The 14,075-nt window shown below is 44.3% G+C and overlaps 1 protein-coding gene across 48 annotated transcripts in view; it reads right to left on the reverse strand.

Annotated features, from left to right (window-relative positions):
• Window positions 1–1,640: 1,640 nt before the first annotated feature.
• Window positions 1,641–14,075, reverse strand: part of PPIP5K1 (diphosphoinositol pentakisphosphate kinase 1) — a 60,811-nt gene continuing 48,376 nt past the window's right edge. For 43 of the 48 annotated variants that reach the window (XM_077939246.1, XM_077939239.1, XM_077939228.1 and 40 more), the window contains 2 exons: window positions 7,497–7,610; window positions 1,641–3,679 (listed from right to left, as the gene is read on the reverse strand). In XM_077939246.1, coding sequence (XP_077795372.1) covers window positions 2,865–3,679; window positions 7,497–7,610 — 929 coding nt within the window. In that variant the 3' untranslated portion in view covers window positions 1,641–2,864. The remainder of the gene's footprint in view (window positions 3,680–7,496; window positions 7,611–14,075) is intronic. The other 5 variants (XM_077939231.1, XM_077939249.1, XM_077939248.1 and 2 more) reach the window with 1 other exon arrangement.

Consider the following 14,075-nt stretch of genomic DNA (forward strand, 5'->3'; position numbering starts at 1 on the left):
TAAAGAGGTAAGAAGCTGAAGGACCCTAAGAGATCCAGAGCCTAATGAGGTTGGAAACGACTCTCCTTGTGCAGTCAGGATTTCCGTGGAGTAAAATGGTCGACTTTTCTCCTCCATGGAAACCCTTTATAGTCCTAAGTATGTCAGAAGTGGCCAGGCTGAATGTGTATATTTGGGGAGGGGCATATTCTAGCCCTCCCACTGTTCTGGGCTCTCTCATGGTAAAGATGTCAAGGGAGCAGAGAAAGGGCATAACCCCTTTATATAAACTCCTCCTGACACTCCAGAGTGAAAAATTAACAGGATGATTCCAAGAACGTGGTGAGAAGGCATGTACCCTCTGGCACTTCACAGAGAGGGAAACTCTTTCTGGTCCCCCATCCAACACTCTACTTACTCAATAAAGACCTTTTGGGGACCAGACATGGTGGCTCACACCTGTAATCCCAGCACTTTGGGAGGCCAAGGCAGGCAGATCATCTGAGGTCAGGAGTTCGAGACCAGCCTGGCCAACATGGCGAAACCCTGTCTCTACTAAAAATACAAAAAAATTAACTGGGTGTGGTGATGGGCACCTGTAATCCTAGCTACTCAAGAGGCTAAGGCAGGAGAATCACTTGAATCCAGAAGGCGGCAGTTGCAGTGAGCTGAGATTGCGCCACTGCACTCCAGCCTGGCGACAGAGCGAGACTCTGTCTCAAAAAAGAAAAAAAACAAACAAACCTTTTGAGATAGTGGGTTAACTGCTATAGGCACCTCTTGGGATGCCTGATCTCTGTTTTTTTTGTTTTTTGGGGGGTTTTTTTTTGTTGTTGTTGTTTTTTTTTTGAGACAGAGTCTCACTCTGTCGCCAGGCTGGAGTGCAGTGGTGCGATCTCAGCTCATTGCAACCTCTACCTCCTGGATTCAAGCAATTCCCCTGCCTCAGCCTCCTGAGTAGCTGGGATTACAGGCATGCGCCACCATGCCCGGCTAATTTTTATATGTTTAGTAGAGATGGAGTTTCACCACGTTGGCCAGGAAGGTCTCAATCTCTTGACCTCGTGATGCACCCACCTTGGCCTCCCAAAGTGCTGGAATTACAGGTGTGAGCCACCGTGCCCAGCTGACCTCTATGTTTTTATAGTCTATTTTTGGATGCTTGATCTCTGTATTTTTACAGCCCATTCCTGCTCAATTATAATGGCTTTTGACTGATTCAGATCAGTTATAGACACAATTGACTCACAGTCACACACATATATATATATATACACACACACACACACACATATATATATATATATATATATATTTTTTTTTTTTTTTGAGACAGAGTCTTGCTTTGTTGCCCAGGTTGGAGTGCATTGGTGTGATTTCAGCTTACTGCAACCTCTGCCTCCAGGGTTCAAGTGATTCTCCTGCCTCAGCCTCCCAAATAGCTGGGATTACCGGTGTCCACCATCATGCCTGGCTAATTTTTGTGTTTTTAGTAGAGACAAGGTTTCACCATGTTGGCCAGGTTGGTCTCCAACTCCTGACCTCACATGATTTGCCCGCCTTGGTCTCCCAAAGTGCTGGGATTACAGATATAAGCCACTGTGCCCAGCCCATATTCATTCTTGAATTCACAAGGACATCACCATCATCCATCACCATCATTCTCATTATTTCATATTTATTGAGCACTCATAATGTTCCGGCCCCTGACTCCAATGACCGTATTACCCCTCCTACCCACTCCCATTCCCATCCCTGGATCTTTGGAAAAAGCTTCATAATCATATCTGGCCCTCAGATACAATGATATAAGGACAAATTTCTTGGGGACCCTGGAGTGTTTGGTCTTTGGCCAGTCTGTCCCTGGCACAACTACAGAAATATATATATATATACACACACACACACACACACATCTATATGTGTATATATATATTTATTTATTAAACCTTTGCTTGTATCTGTACAATACTGATCTCTGCTCATTGCTTAAAATAGAACCTGATTATCTCTACTACTACAGCATCTCCTAAGCCAAACAGCCCACCACAGAGGGAGGCCCAGTTTCACAGACTGGCTAAGAATCCTCTAGAGCATTTTAAGTAGTTGCTTTGAATTTTGTACAGCAGTTTAATACCTACTTTTCCCTAGAGCTATTGCCCAGAGGAACAGGACTGAGGCAGAAGGGGCACTTGGGGATGATATGGAAAGATCTATAAGGCAAGTCTAAAGATTTAGTGGCCATGACAGATGTTTGGGGAGGGGACTGTATTTTCCATACATTTCAGATAGCCATCCCGGGCTCACCTGAGGAGTGCTGGCAAAGACAAGAGTCCCCCGAATGCACATATGGTCTAAGCATACCTTGAGAAGTCGTGACTATTTCCCCAGAAAAGTGAAGACCCTAGAGTCCCCTCTTTTGCATTTGCTGTCCCCAGATGAAGCAGCATTTCCTTTAACAATCTATGATTTCCTAGGATGCTCAGAGAAGGCTGGGTAATGAGAGACCAACCCACCCCAAGGAAATCCTATTCAAGTCTAATGGTTAGGTGAAGAGCCAATGGCTTCTTTGAACCTAAAACTGGCTCCTCCTTAAGCACAGCTCTGGCACAGGTATGCTTCATACCAAGAGAACTACTTCCCCAGACACTGCTGGTGAGAGCTGGCCAGTGAGTTAGCCAACAGAAAAGGTTGCTGGCTCAAATGGCTGGTATAGTGTGACACCACTAATGAGAAAATTAATCACATGTTGCTGGTGGAAGGGGTGAGTGCTGGTCATGGGCTAGAGACTGGCTCTGAGGGTTTGGATCACTAGATAGATGCTGGGCTTGAGGAATACCCTCTCCAGGCAGCTGATGGATCACCTCAGGGACCACCCAGGACTTCTAATTTATCTCCTCAGGGACCTCCTGGGCCTGCAGATCAATCTCCTCAGGGAACTCTTGGGATGGTTTATCAATCTCAGGGATGCCCTGAGATAACAGACTGATCGCAGAAGGCTCCTGGGCCAGCCTGCCAACCTCCACAGAGAACTCCTGGTATGGCTGGCTGACCTCCTCAGGGATCTCTTCAGCTGGGCTGCCAACTTCTACAGGGGTTTCCTGGACCAAGCCACCAACCCCTACGTGGGACCTATGGACCAGCTTGCCAGCCTCCACAGAGACCCCCTGGCATGGCTGGCTGACCTCCTCGGGGTTCTCCAGACATAGCTGGCAAACTTCCTCAGAGACTTTCTGGCACAGTTGGCTGGCCTTCTGGCACGGCTGGCTGATCTGAGGGACCTCCTGGCATGTGTGGTTACCATTGTCATGGTTCTCCTGGCATTGCTGGCTGATGTCAGGGACCTCCTGACATGGCTGGCTGAGCGCCTCAGAAATGTCCTGGCATGACTGGCTGATGTCAGGGACCTCCTGACATGGCTGGCTGACCTCCTCAGCCACCTCCTCGTATGGCTGGCTGGTTTCCACAGGTGGCACCTGTGGGGACTGATTTGGTTCAAAAATCTCTTGTTTCCCTTCTATGGAGAGCTCTTGTGCTCCATTCCCAGGGGTCTCCCGGAGCAGCCCAAGGCATTGATGTTCTTCAGTCACGTGTGAATTTAGGGAGGGTTGATCGCTGAAGCCAAATTGGGAGTTACCATCTACTGTAGTAGGGGAAGAAGGACCAGCACTGGACACAGTGCTAGAAGGGCCACTGCTGTCTGTAAAGCAAAGTCAAGAGATCAAGTCAGAGAAGCTGGAAGAGTAGGCTGTACCCTGTGCAGATAGTTCAAATGCTAGAATGGTTGGCCTATGCTACTTACGTCTTGAGGGAAGAGTGTCTGAATTCTTCCTAAGTTAAGCAGAGACTCCTAAGTTTGCTTAGCTCAAGAACTGTCACCCTGGCCTAATGTATACTTTGAGAGTAACAATAAGGTACGTATAAGACTTCAGGAGAGAGTGCTAAGACCCACTTCATCTGGTTCTTTCACAAATACACTCCCATCAGAATTCCAAGTTCCCAAGGCCTCTCATTCCTACTTTGGAAGAATATGAATACTTTAGCCCAGTGGTTCATAATCAAAATCATGAAAAATTTTTTTAAATGCTAATTTCCAGTTTTCAACTCCAGAGATTCTAATTCTATAGGTTTAGTGTAAAGGTGTAGCTTGGAGGAGGGAGGAGGATGAAGGCAATATAATTTTGTTGGAACACTCCCAGTTGATTCTGATGTATACCTTCTGTTAAGAATCATTCTTTAAAGCAATCAATGTATTTCTAGGGCAGAGGTAATCATTATTTATAGCCCAAATGATAAGTTGGCAGGAGAATGTAGAAAAACCATGTAAATCAGAACAACAGGAAAGAAAATGGTTTACCTGGCTGGGTGCGGTGGCTCACGCCTGTAATCCCAGCACTTTGGGAGGCTGAGGCAGGCAGATCACTTGAGGTCAGGAGTTCAAAACCAGCCTGGCCAACATGACGAAACCTTGTCTCTACTAAAAATACAAAAATTAGCCAGGCATAGTGGCGGCTGCCTGTAATCCCAACTACTCAGGAGGCTGAGGCAGGTGAATCACTTGAACCCCAGAGGTGGAGGTTGCAGTGAGCTGAAATCATGCCACTGTGCTCCAGCCTGGGTGATAAAGCAAGACTCCATCTCAGAAAAAAAAAAAAAAAAGAAAATGGTTTACCCAAAAATGGAAGACGGCCATGGAATTTCTACATGGCAGTTCTTAACCTTTCTAGGGGTCAGTGGCCCCTTTGAGGTGCTAATGAAAGTCCAGGAAAAATGTATATAAGAATATTCACACTAATCTTTACGTGTGATTCCTGAAGCTCATAGACTCTACCCTGAAACCACATCTATGGATCCAGGGTTAAGACTCTTGTAAGTCTTGGGACATACAATGAATGTTACAGGCTTGTGCAAATTATATACACAGAAAACATTAAAAAACTGATTTCCTAGATCCTGACAGTAGTGTAATAAAGACCTCAGAGTCTTCAATTACACTGTGGGATGATTCCTACTCCATCTGCTACTGCTTCATTGACCTCTAGTATGGGACTAACCTACTTCTCCCTTGGTAAAAATCATTTTTATTGTAATATTATAACGATATATTAAAGCACTATGGTATCAATAATGACAGATTCTGGGAAAAGGGGACATCGGACCATATTGCCATTGAAGGAAACCTCGAAAAGTTGGTAAACCTGAGCCTACAAAGGCTCAATCCATCATTGAGTTGAAGGTGTGCTAGTTATCTCACTTCTGTAAAGAATCAAAGGAGGGGCCGGGGGCAGTGACTCACGCCTGTAATCCCAGCACTTTGAGAGGCCGAGGCAGGCAGATCACAAGGTCAGGAGTTCGAGACCAGCCTGACCAATATAGTAAAACTCTGTCTCTACTAAAACTACAAAAAAAAAAAAAAAAAAAAAAAATTAGCTGGGCGTGGTGGCACATGCCTGTAATCCCAGCTACTCAGGAGGCTGAGGCAGGAGAATCACTTGAACCCAGGAGGCAGAGGTTGTAGTGAGCTGAGATCACACCATTGCACTCCAGCCTGGATGACAGAGCAAGACTCCACCTCAAAAAAAATAATAATAATAATCAAAGGAGGCATGCTTCAAGCAGAATAAGAGGCCAGGTGCGGTGGCTCACGCCTGTAATCCCAGCACTTTGAGCCGGTGGATCACTTGAGATCAGGAGTTCGAGACCATCCTGACCAACATGGCGAAACCCCGTCACTACTAAAAATATAAAAATTAACCAGGTGTGGTGTCATGTGCCTATAATCCCAGTTACTCGGGAGGCTGAGGCAAGAGAATCACTTGAGCCCGGGATGTGGAGGTTGCTGTGAGTCGAGATCACGCCACTGTACTCCAGCCTGGACCAAGACTCCGTCTCAAAAAAAAAAAAAAGAGAAGATCATGGTTTTGAACCAACAAGCCTTTAAGAGATGTGGAGCCTATTTCTGGTGCAGATATACAGACCCGAAAGAAGATGTTTACCAGTGAGGCTACACACCTGATACTGAGTCAAAAATCTGATACTAGATGGAAAAAAAGAAAAAGAAAAGATGTAAGCTGAGCTTTACCCAAGTAAAGAAGTAGCCTTAATATCCTGCTAGTGGTCTGATTCAGGCAAATCAAAAAGGTCAAACAGAAACAGAAGAGGGAGAAGGGTAAGATTTCCAGGGGCACAGAACTCATAAACCCTCCAGGAAACAGGTAAAAAGAGCAATGGCAAGGTGAGTGTAGGATAATCTGAAATTCAGGGGAGGAATTCTTGGTGTCAGAGAGGAAAGTTTCTTCTTCAAACAGGGTGCCAGAAAAAGGGCAAAATTCTACAACTGTTAAGTCCAATGCTGAATGAAGTAAGAATCTTTACTTTAGTCCTATCCAAGTAAAATAATGAAAGGCATGTTTGATTTCAGTTATTCCCCAGAGGCAGGATGATACTTCACCAGTGCCTCTGGCCCACATCCCCACCTCCAATTACCACCAGTAGCGCCTCCTCTCTATGGTCACTCTAACAATTCTGTGTGGCTCCACTGTTCACATTGTTACCAAAAACAACTAGTGATAGATTATAGATAATAAACAAGAGATGGGAAAAAGCAGCACCTCAACTTAAACTAAAAACTGAAAACAGACAACAGAGAGAAGGGTCATGTAAAAATAAGTAGCAGATTCTAGTCTCTCCTGCTCCCAGCTTTTTCTGTTTGTTTGTTTGTTTGTTTGTTGTTTTTGAAACAGAGTCTCACTCTGTCCCCCAGGCTGGAGTGCAGTGGCACCATCTCGGCTCACTGCAAGCTCTGCCTCCCGGGTTCACGCCATTCTCCTGTCTCAGCCTCCTGAGTAGCTGGGACTACAGGTGCCCACCACCACGCCCGGCTAATTTTTTGTATTTTTAGTAGAGATGGGGTTTCACCGTGTTAGCCAGGATGGTCTTGATCTCCTGACCTCGTGATCCACCTGCCTTGGCCTCCCAAAGTACTGGGATTACAGGCGTGAGCCACTGGGCCCGGCCTCCTGCTCCCAGCTTTTCTAAATATCTAAGTTGTCTGCTAGTCATCTTTACCAGAGAAAGCTGTAGAGATCAAATAGGGATCAAAGGAGAATGAAGTCTCCATTCTTTCTTCCCCAAAGGGCCCTTTGAGTAATCCCAGCTACTCAGGAGGCTGAGGCAGGAGACTCGCTTGAACCCGGGAAGCAGAGGTTGCGGAGAGCCAAGATCGTGCCTGGGCAACAAGAGCGAAATTCCATCTCTCAAAAAAAAAAAAAATTATTCCTAATACTGCAGAAAAGCTTCCCTCCAATGAAATAGAAGGAACATGGAGAACAGAGGTAAAGAGAGAATAAACAGATTCTCCTTTCATCTTAGAAATGGCAGATGAGACTGCTTCCCAGAATGGATACTCCTGGTCGTTCAACCCTCACCTTCTATTACCTCATGCAACAGGCCCCTCATTCACCAATCACTCCATTCTTCTTGACTTTTGTCTAGGCAGTTCCAAAAGGATTACTTACACCAAGGGGGCTTCTCAGAGCGCTGCTGGAGTTGCAGGGGAGGTGAATGAAGAGTACGTGGTGGAGAAAATGGGTTATCTGAGGCCTGGCTGCTGTGCATGGAATCAAAGAGGGCTGGAAAGGAGGTAGGGTGAAGGGAGAGGGAAGAAAAAAAGACATTTGAGGAAGAATCCAGGAGCCATAGGTTCTTAACATAAGTCAAAGCCAACTTACCCTTCCTTGGCTGAGAAATAGCATTTCCTGGGGACCCTTCAACCAAACCATTTTCAATTTTTTAAACTTTCTTTTTTTTTTTTTTTTTTTTTTTTTTTTTTTGAGACGGAGTCTAGCTCTGTTGCCCAGGCTGGAGTGCAGTGGCCGGATCTCAGCTCACTGCAAGCCCCGCCTCCCGGGTTCACGCCATTCTCCTGCCTCAGCCTCCCGAGTAGCTGGGAGTACAGGCGCCCGCCACCTCGCCCGGCTAATTTTTTTTTGTATTTTAGTAGAGACGGGGTTTCACCGTGTTAGCCAGGATGGTCTCGATCTCCTGAACTCGTGATCCGCCCGTCTCGGCCTCCCAAAGTGCTGGGATTACAGGCTTGAGCCACCGCGCCCGGCCTCAATTTTTTAAACTTTATATTATGAACATTTCAAACATATATTTTTAAAAAGTAGTTGAAAGACTGGTGCAGCCAATGCCCATATACCCGTCTCCTAGATTTAACACATTGACATTTTTGCCATACTTGTTTCATCTATTTCTGCATGCTAAAGTGTTTTAAAATAAATGATAGACATTATGAAACATGTCACCTCTAAATACTTCAAAATGCATCTCTAAAATATAAGAAATGGCTGGATGCAGTGGCTCATGCCTGTAATCCCAGCACTTTAGGAGGCTGAGGCAGGTGGATCACTTGAGGCCAGGAGTTCGAGACCAGCCTGGCCAACATGGCAAAACCCCATCTCTACTAAAAATACAAAAATGAGCCGGCATGGTGGCACATGCCTGTAATCCCAGCTATTCGGGAGGCTGAGGCTTAAGAATGGCTTGAACCTGGGAGGCAGAAGTTGCAGTGAGCTGAGATCTCACCACTGCACTCCAGCCTGGGGCACAGAATGAAACTCTGTCTCAAGAATAATAATAATAATAAAATATAAGAATTTTTTCCAGCTGGGTGTGGTGGCTCATGCCTGTAAACCAGCACTTTGGGAGGCCAAGGTGGATGGATCACTTGAAGCCAGGAGTTCAAGACCAGTCTGGTCAACATGGAGAAACCATGTTTAGGTCTCTACTAAAAATATAAAAATTAAGGCCAGGCGCAGTGGCTCACACCTGTAATCCCAGCACTTTAGGCAGCCGAGGCAGGCAGATCACGAGGTCAGGAGTTCAAAGACCAGCCTGACCAACATGGTGAAACCCTGTTTCTACTAAAAATAAAAAATTAGCTGGGTATAGTGGTGCATGCCTGTAATCCCAGCTATTTAGGAGGCTGAGGCAGGAGAATCGCTTGAACCCGGGAAGCAGAGATTGCAGTAAGCCAAGATCACATCATTGCACTCCAGCCTAGGCGATAGAGCAAGACTCTGTCTCAAAAAAAAAAAAAAAGAAAAAGAAAAAAAATTAGCTGGGTGTGGTGGTACATGACTGTAACCCCAGCTACTTGGGAGGCTGAGGCACGAGGATCACTTGAACCCAGGAGGCAGAAGTTGTACATGAGCAGAGATTGTGCCACTGCACTCCACCAAGGGCAACACAGAGAGACTCTGTCTCAAAAAAAAAAAAAACAACAAGGAAAGATATACATAAAGAATTTTTTCCAACATAGCCAAACATCATTAACAAGCTAAACAAAATTAAAAATTATTCCCTAGTATTATTCAATATCCAGTCCATATTCAAAATTTCCCAATTATTCCCCCAAATGTCATTTATAAAAGCATCCAAACATGAACCATGCACTGCATCTTATGTCTTTGAAGCCTCTTTTAATCTAGAATAGTGCAGCCTCTCCTTTTTTTCTTTTTTTTTCTTTTTTATTATTATTATTATTATTTTTTTGAGACGGAGTCTCACTCTGTCGCCCAGGCTGGAGTGCAGTGGCCGGATCTCAGCTCACTGCAAGCTCCGCCTCCCGGGTTCATTCCATTCTCCTGCCTCAGCCTCGCGAGTAGCTGAGACTACAGGCGCCCGCCACCTCGCCCGGCTAGCTTTTTGTATTTTTTAGTAGAGACAGGGTTTCACCCTGTTAGCCAGGATGGTCTCAATCTCCTGACCTCGTGATCTGCCCGTCTCGGCCTCCCAAAGTGCTGGGATTACAGGCTTGAGCCACCGCGCCCGGCCTCCTTTTTTTCATAGTAACTTTTTTGAGACAGGGTCTCACTGTCACCCAGGCTGGAGTGCAGTGGCGCGATCTCGGCTCACTGCAAGCTCCGCATCCCGGGTTCATGCCATTCTCCTGTCTCAGCCTCCTGAGTAGCTCGGACTACAGGCGCCCGCCACCACGCCTGGTTATTTTTTTTTTTTGTATTTTTAGTAGAGACAGGGTTTCACCGTGTTAGCCAGGATGGTCTCGATCTCCTGACCTTGTGATCTGCACCGCGCCTGGCCAGCTCACTGCAGTCTTTACCTCTTGGCTCAAGCGATCATCACACCGCAGCCCCTTGAGTAGCTGGGACTCAGGCACATACCACCACTCCTGGCTAATTTTTTGTATTTTAGTAGAGATGAGATGGGTTTTACCATGTTGCCTAGGCTTATCTTGAACTCCTGGGCTCAAGCAATCTGCCCGCCTCAGCCTTCCAAAGTGTTAGGATTACAGGTGTGAGCCACCATCCCCAGCCCATAGTAACTTTTTGAAAAGAAGGCCAGGCATGGTGGCTCATGCCTGTAATCCCAGCACTTTGGGAGGCCGAGGTGGGTAGATTGCTTGAGGTCAGGAATTTGAGACCAGCCTGGCCAATATGGAGAAACCCCATTTCTATTAAAAATACAAAAATTAGCTGGGCGTGGTGGTGGGCACCTGTAATCCCAGCTACTCGGGAGGCTGACGCAGGAGAATCACTTGAACCTTGAACCTAGGAGGTGGAGGTTGCAGTGAGCCAAGATCATGCCACTGCACTCCAGCCTGGGCAACAAAGCAAGACTCCATCTCAAAAAAAAAAAAAAAAAAAAAAAGAGAGAGAGAAAAGAGAAAAGAAGAAAGAACAGGCCAGTTGTCTTTGCAGAAGGTCATGTCCCACATTCTGGACTTGTCTGATTGTTTCCACATAAAATCATTTAACTTATTTTACTATCCCTTGTATTTCCTATTAACTGGAAATTAGATCTAACTTAGCTGATTTATTTTAAATAATTTTGTTAAGAATACTTTAAGAGGTGATCCCATGTACTGTATATTGCATCATAGTGGAGGCATATTGTCTCATTGTTCCATTATAAGTAAGGCTAAGTTTACTAACTAGGTTAAGGTGGCACCAACAAGATCTCACTGTGAAGTTTTCCCCTTCTGATCAGGAGTGATCCTTTGAGGAACGTCTAGTTCTCCACCATCAACTGGCATATTTTCCGTAAAGAACTTTCCTTCTGCAAATGGGACTATTTGATTATACTGAACTACAGTTCTCACTGAAAAGGCAGAATATTTATTTCCCTTTAATTGGTTTTCAGAGTAGAGAGTGTGAAAAATATTCTCCAATAGTGATGGATGAGTATTAATTTGTTTTATTTATTTAATTTTTTGGGGGGAGACAGAGTCTTCCTCTGTCACCCATGCTAGAGTGCAGTGGTACAATCACAGCTCACTGCAGCCTCAAACTCCCAGGTTCAAGTGATCCTCCAACCTCAGCTTCCTGTAGCTGGGACTACAGGTGCATAGCACAATGCCTAGCTCATCTTTGTATTTTTGTAGAGATGGGGTTTCACCATGTTGCCCAGGCTGGTCTTGAACTCCTGAACTCACTTAAGTGATTCCCCTGCCTCGGCCTCCCAAAGTGCTAGGATTACAGGTGCGTGAGCCACCTCACCCAGCACCCAGCTCTTGTTTTCATTCTTTATGAGCTTGTGGATTTTTATTATATATATTCAGTGTGTGTGTGTGTGTTTCTTTTTTCTTAGAGACAGGGTCTTACTCTGTCACTCAGGCTAGAATGCAGTGATGCAAGCATAGTTCACTGCAGCCACAAACTCCTGCGCTCAAGCAATCCTCCAACATCAGTCTACTGAGTAGCTAGGACTATAGGTGTGTGCCACCATGCCTGGCTACTTTTCTTAATTTTCTTGGAGATAAGATCTAGCTATGTTGCCCAGGCTGGTCTCAAACTCCTAGGCTCAAGCGATACTCCCACTTCAGCCTCCTGAGTAGCTACATTCAGCATACTTTAATCAACTATAGTAATTATTCTCTCAAATGCTCAAATTGTCCCAATTTTGGTCACTGGGAGCCTCTTTGGGGTTGACTGCTTCCTTACTTTCCTTTACAACATGCTGCAAGATCATCCTGGGCTTTCTTTGCCCTCAACCATGCATTCTAAACAAAACTGGTTTTTGGTGGGGGTAAAAAAATCTTAGCTATTCCAATGGTTTATGGTCCACCAAATGGTCACAATACATAAACAGATATATGATATATCTGTGGTGTTAAATTTTCATGTGGTAGGAGGTAACCAGGGAAAAAAATTCTTAAAAAAACTCCTGGGATGGAGAGTAATTTTTAAAAAGTTTTAAAAAACCCTGCTCTAGACCAAAAATCAAGTTATTTCCCCATGGAATCCTGGTTACTTTTAGTGGAGAATGGTACATAGAGACCAAAATCTAGTTGCTAAAGGAGCTCATGTTACATTTGCCAATGCATAGTACTAGAAAAAGCACTTAAAAACCAGAAATCATATTGATATTTCCAATTCATATTTATCATTACAGTATTTTTAAATCTTTTGAATTTATACTTCTATCTAATTTATCTTACTTTGAAAATCCTGGTTCCTAACAACAGGAACATAATTCCTTATTTGCATTACTCTATAATGTGTATATATATAATATATGTATTCATACACTATATACATAGTATCAATATCACTGTAGTATCAATGTCACTATTAACAATTAAACTACTGAATAAGGATTACAATTATAGTTCTTTTTGTCCCACCAAAGAACTGATAAAATATTCTAAAGTTATCTGAAAAATTATTTTACCTGTGTGGTTATGTTACTATTTTGATATACAGTTAGGGTCATTTCTTTCTCTTTTTTTTTTGCAATTTTAGGTTTTGCTTCTTTTATTTTTTGATTTAACTTTGTATTTCAAAAAACATTTACAGGCTCACAAGTCAAAGCTATATAAAAAGGCATATTCAGAGAAACTGTTTCCTTCATGCCCTTTAGCCCCATTCCCTGTTGTTAACTCTAGAGGTAATAAATTTTGTTTCTGGTTTATACTTTTAGCAAGTTTTTAAAATTTATTTTTATCTTTATTTTCATTTTTTTGTTTTTGAGACAGAGTCTTGCTCTGTCACCCAGGCTGGAGGGCAGTGGCGCCATCTTGGCTCACTGCCTCAGCTTCCTGAGTAGCTGGGACTACAGGTGCCCTCCACCACGCTAGGCTAATTTTTTGTATTTTTAGTAGAGACGGTGTTTCACTGTGTTAGCCAGGATGGTCTCAATCTCCTGACCTTGTGATCTGCCTGCCTCGGCCTCCCACAGTGCTGGGATTACAGGTGTGAGCTACCATGCCTGGCCTCTAGCAAGTATTTTTTTGTAAATACATATGTTTTTTTTCTTTATTTCCCCTCTCTACTTACAATATAGATAACATACTATTAACAGTCTTCTACATCTTGTTTTTTTCACTTAATAATATATCCTGGTGATTACTTCATATCAGATCATATAGAGCTTCCTCATTAGTTTTAACAGATGCATAGTATTCAATTGAGTGGACATACCACAGTTTTTCAACCACTCTTGCACTAAAGAACTTCTGAGTCATTTCCAATATTTTGCCACTTTAAATAATGTCACAATGAATAACTGTATATAAATGTTATTTCAGGCTGGGAGCAGTGGCCTACATCTATAATCCCAGCACTCTGGGAGGCTTAGGCGGGAGAGTCATTGAGGCCAGGGGTTCAAAACCAGCCTGGGCAATAAAGTGAGACTCTGTCTCTACAAAAATTTTTAAAAATTAGCTGGGTGGATCACGAGGTCAGGAGATTGAGGCCATCCTGGCTAACACAGTGAAACCCCGTCTCTACTAAAAAAAATACAAAAAACTAGCTGGGCGAGGTGGCGGGTGCCTGTAGTCCCAGCTACTCGGGAGGCTGAGGCAGGAGAATGGCGTAAACCCGGGAGGCGGAGCTTGCAGTGAGCTGAGATCCGGCCACTGTGTTCCAGCCTGGGTGACAGAGCGAGACTCTGTCTCAAAAAAAAAAAAAAAAAAAAAATTAGCTGGGTGTGGTGGCACATGTCTGTAGTTCCAGCTATTTGGGAGGCTGAGGCAGGAGGATTGCTTGAACACAGGATTTCCAGGCTTCAGTGATCATGCCACTGTTCTCCAAGCATGATCATACCACTGTAATCCAGCCTAGGTGACAGAG

The sequence above is a fragment of the Macaca mulatta genome, chromosome 7 (assembly GCF_049350105.2).
Source record: "Macaca mulatta isolate MMU2019108-1 chromosome 7, T2T-MMU8v2.0, whole genome shotgun sequence".
In the NCBI taxonomy this organism is placed as follows: domain Eukaryota; kingdom Metazoa; phylum Chordata; class Mammalia; order Primates; family Cercopithecidae; genus Macaca; species Macaca mulatta.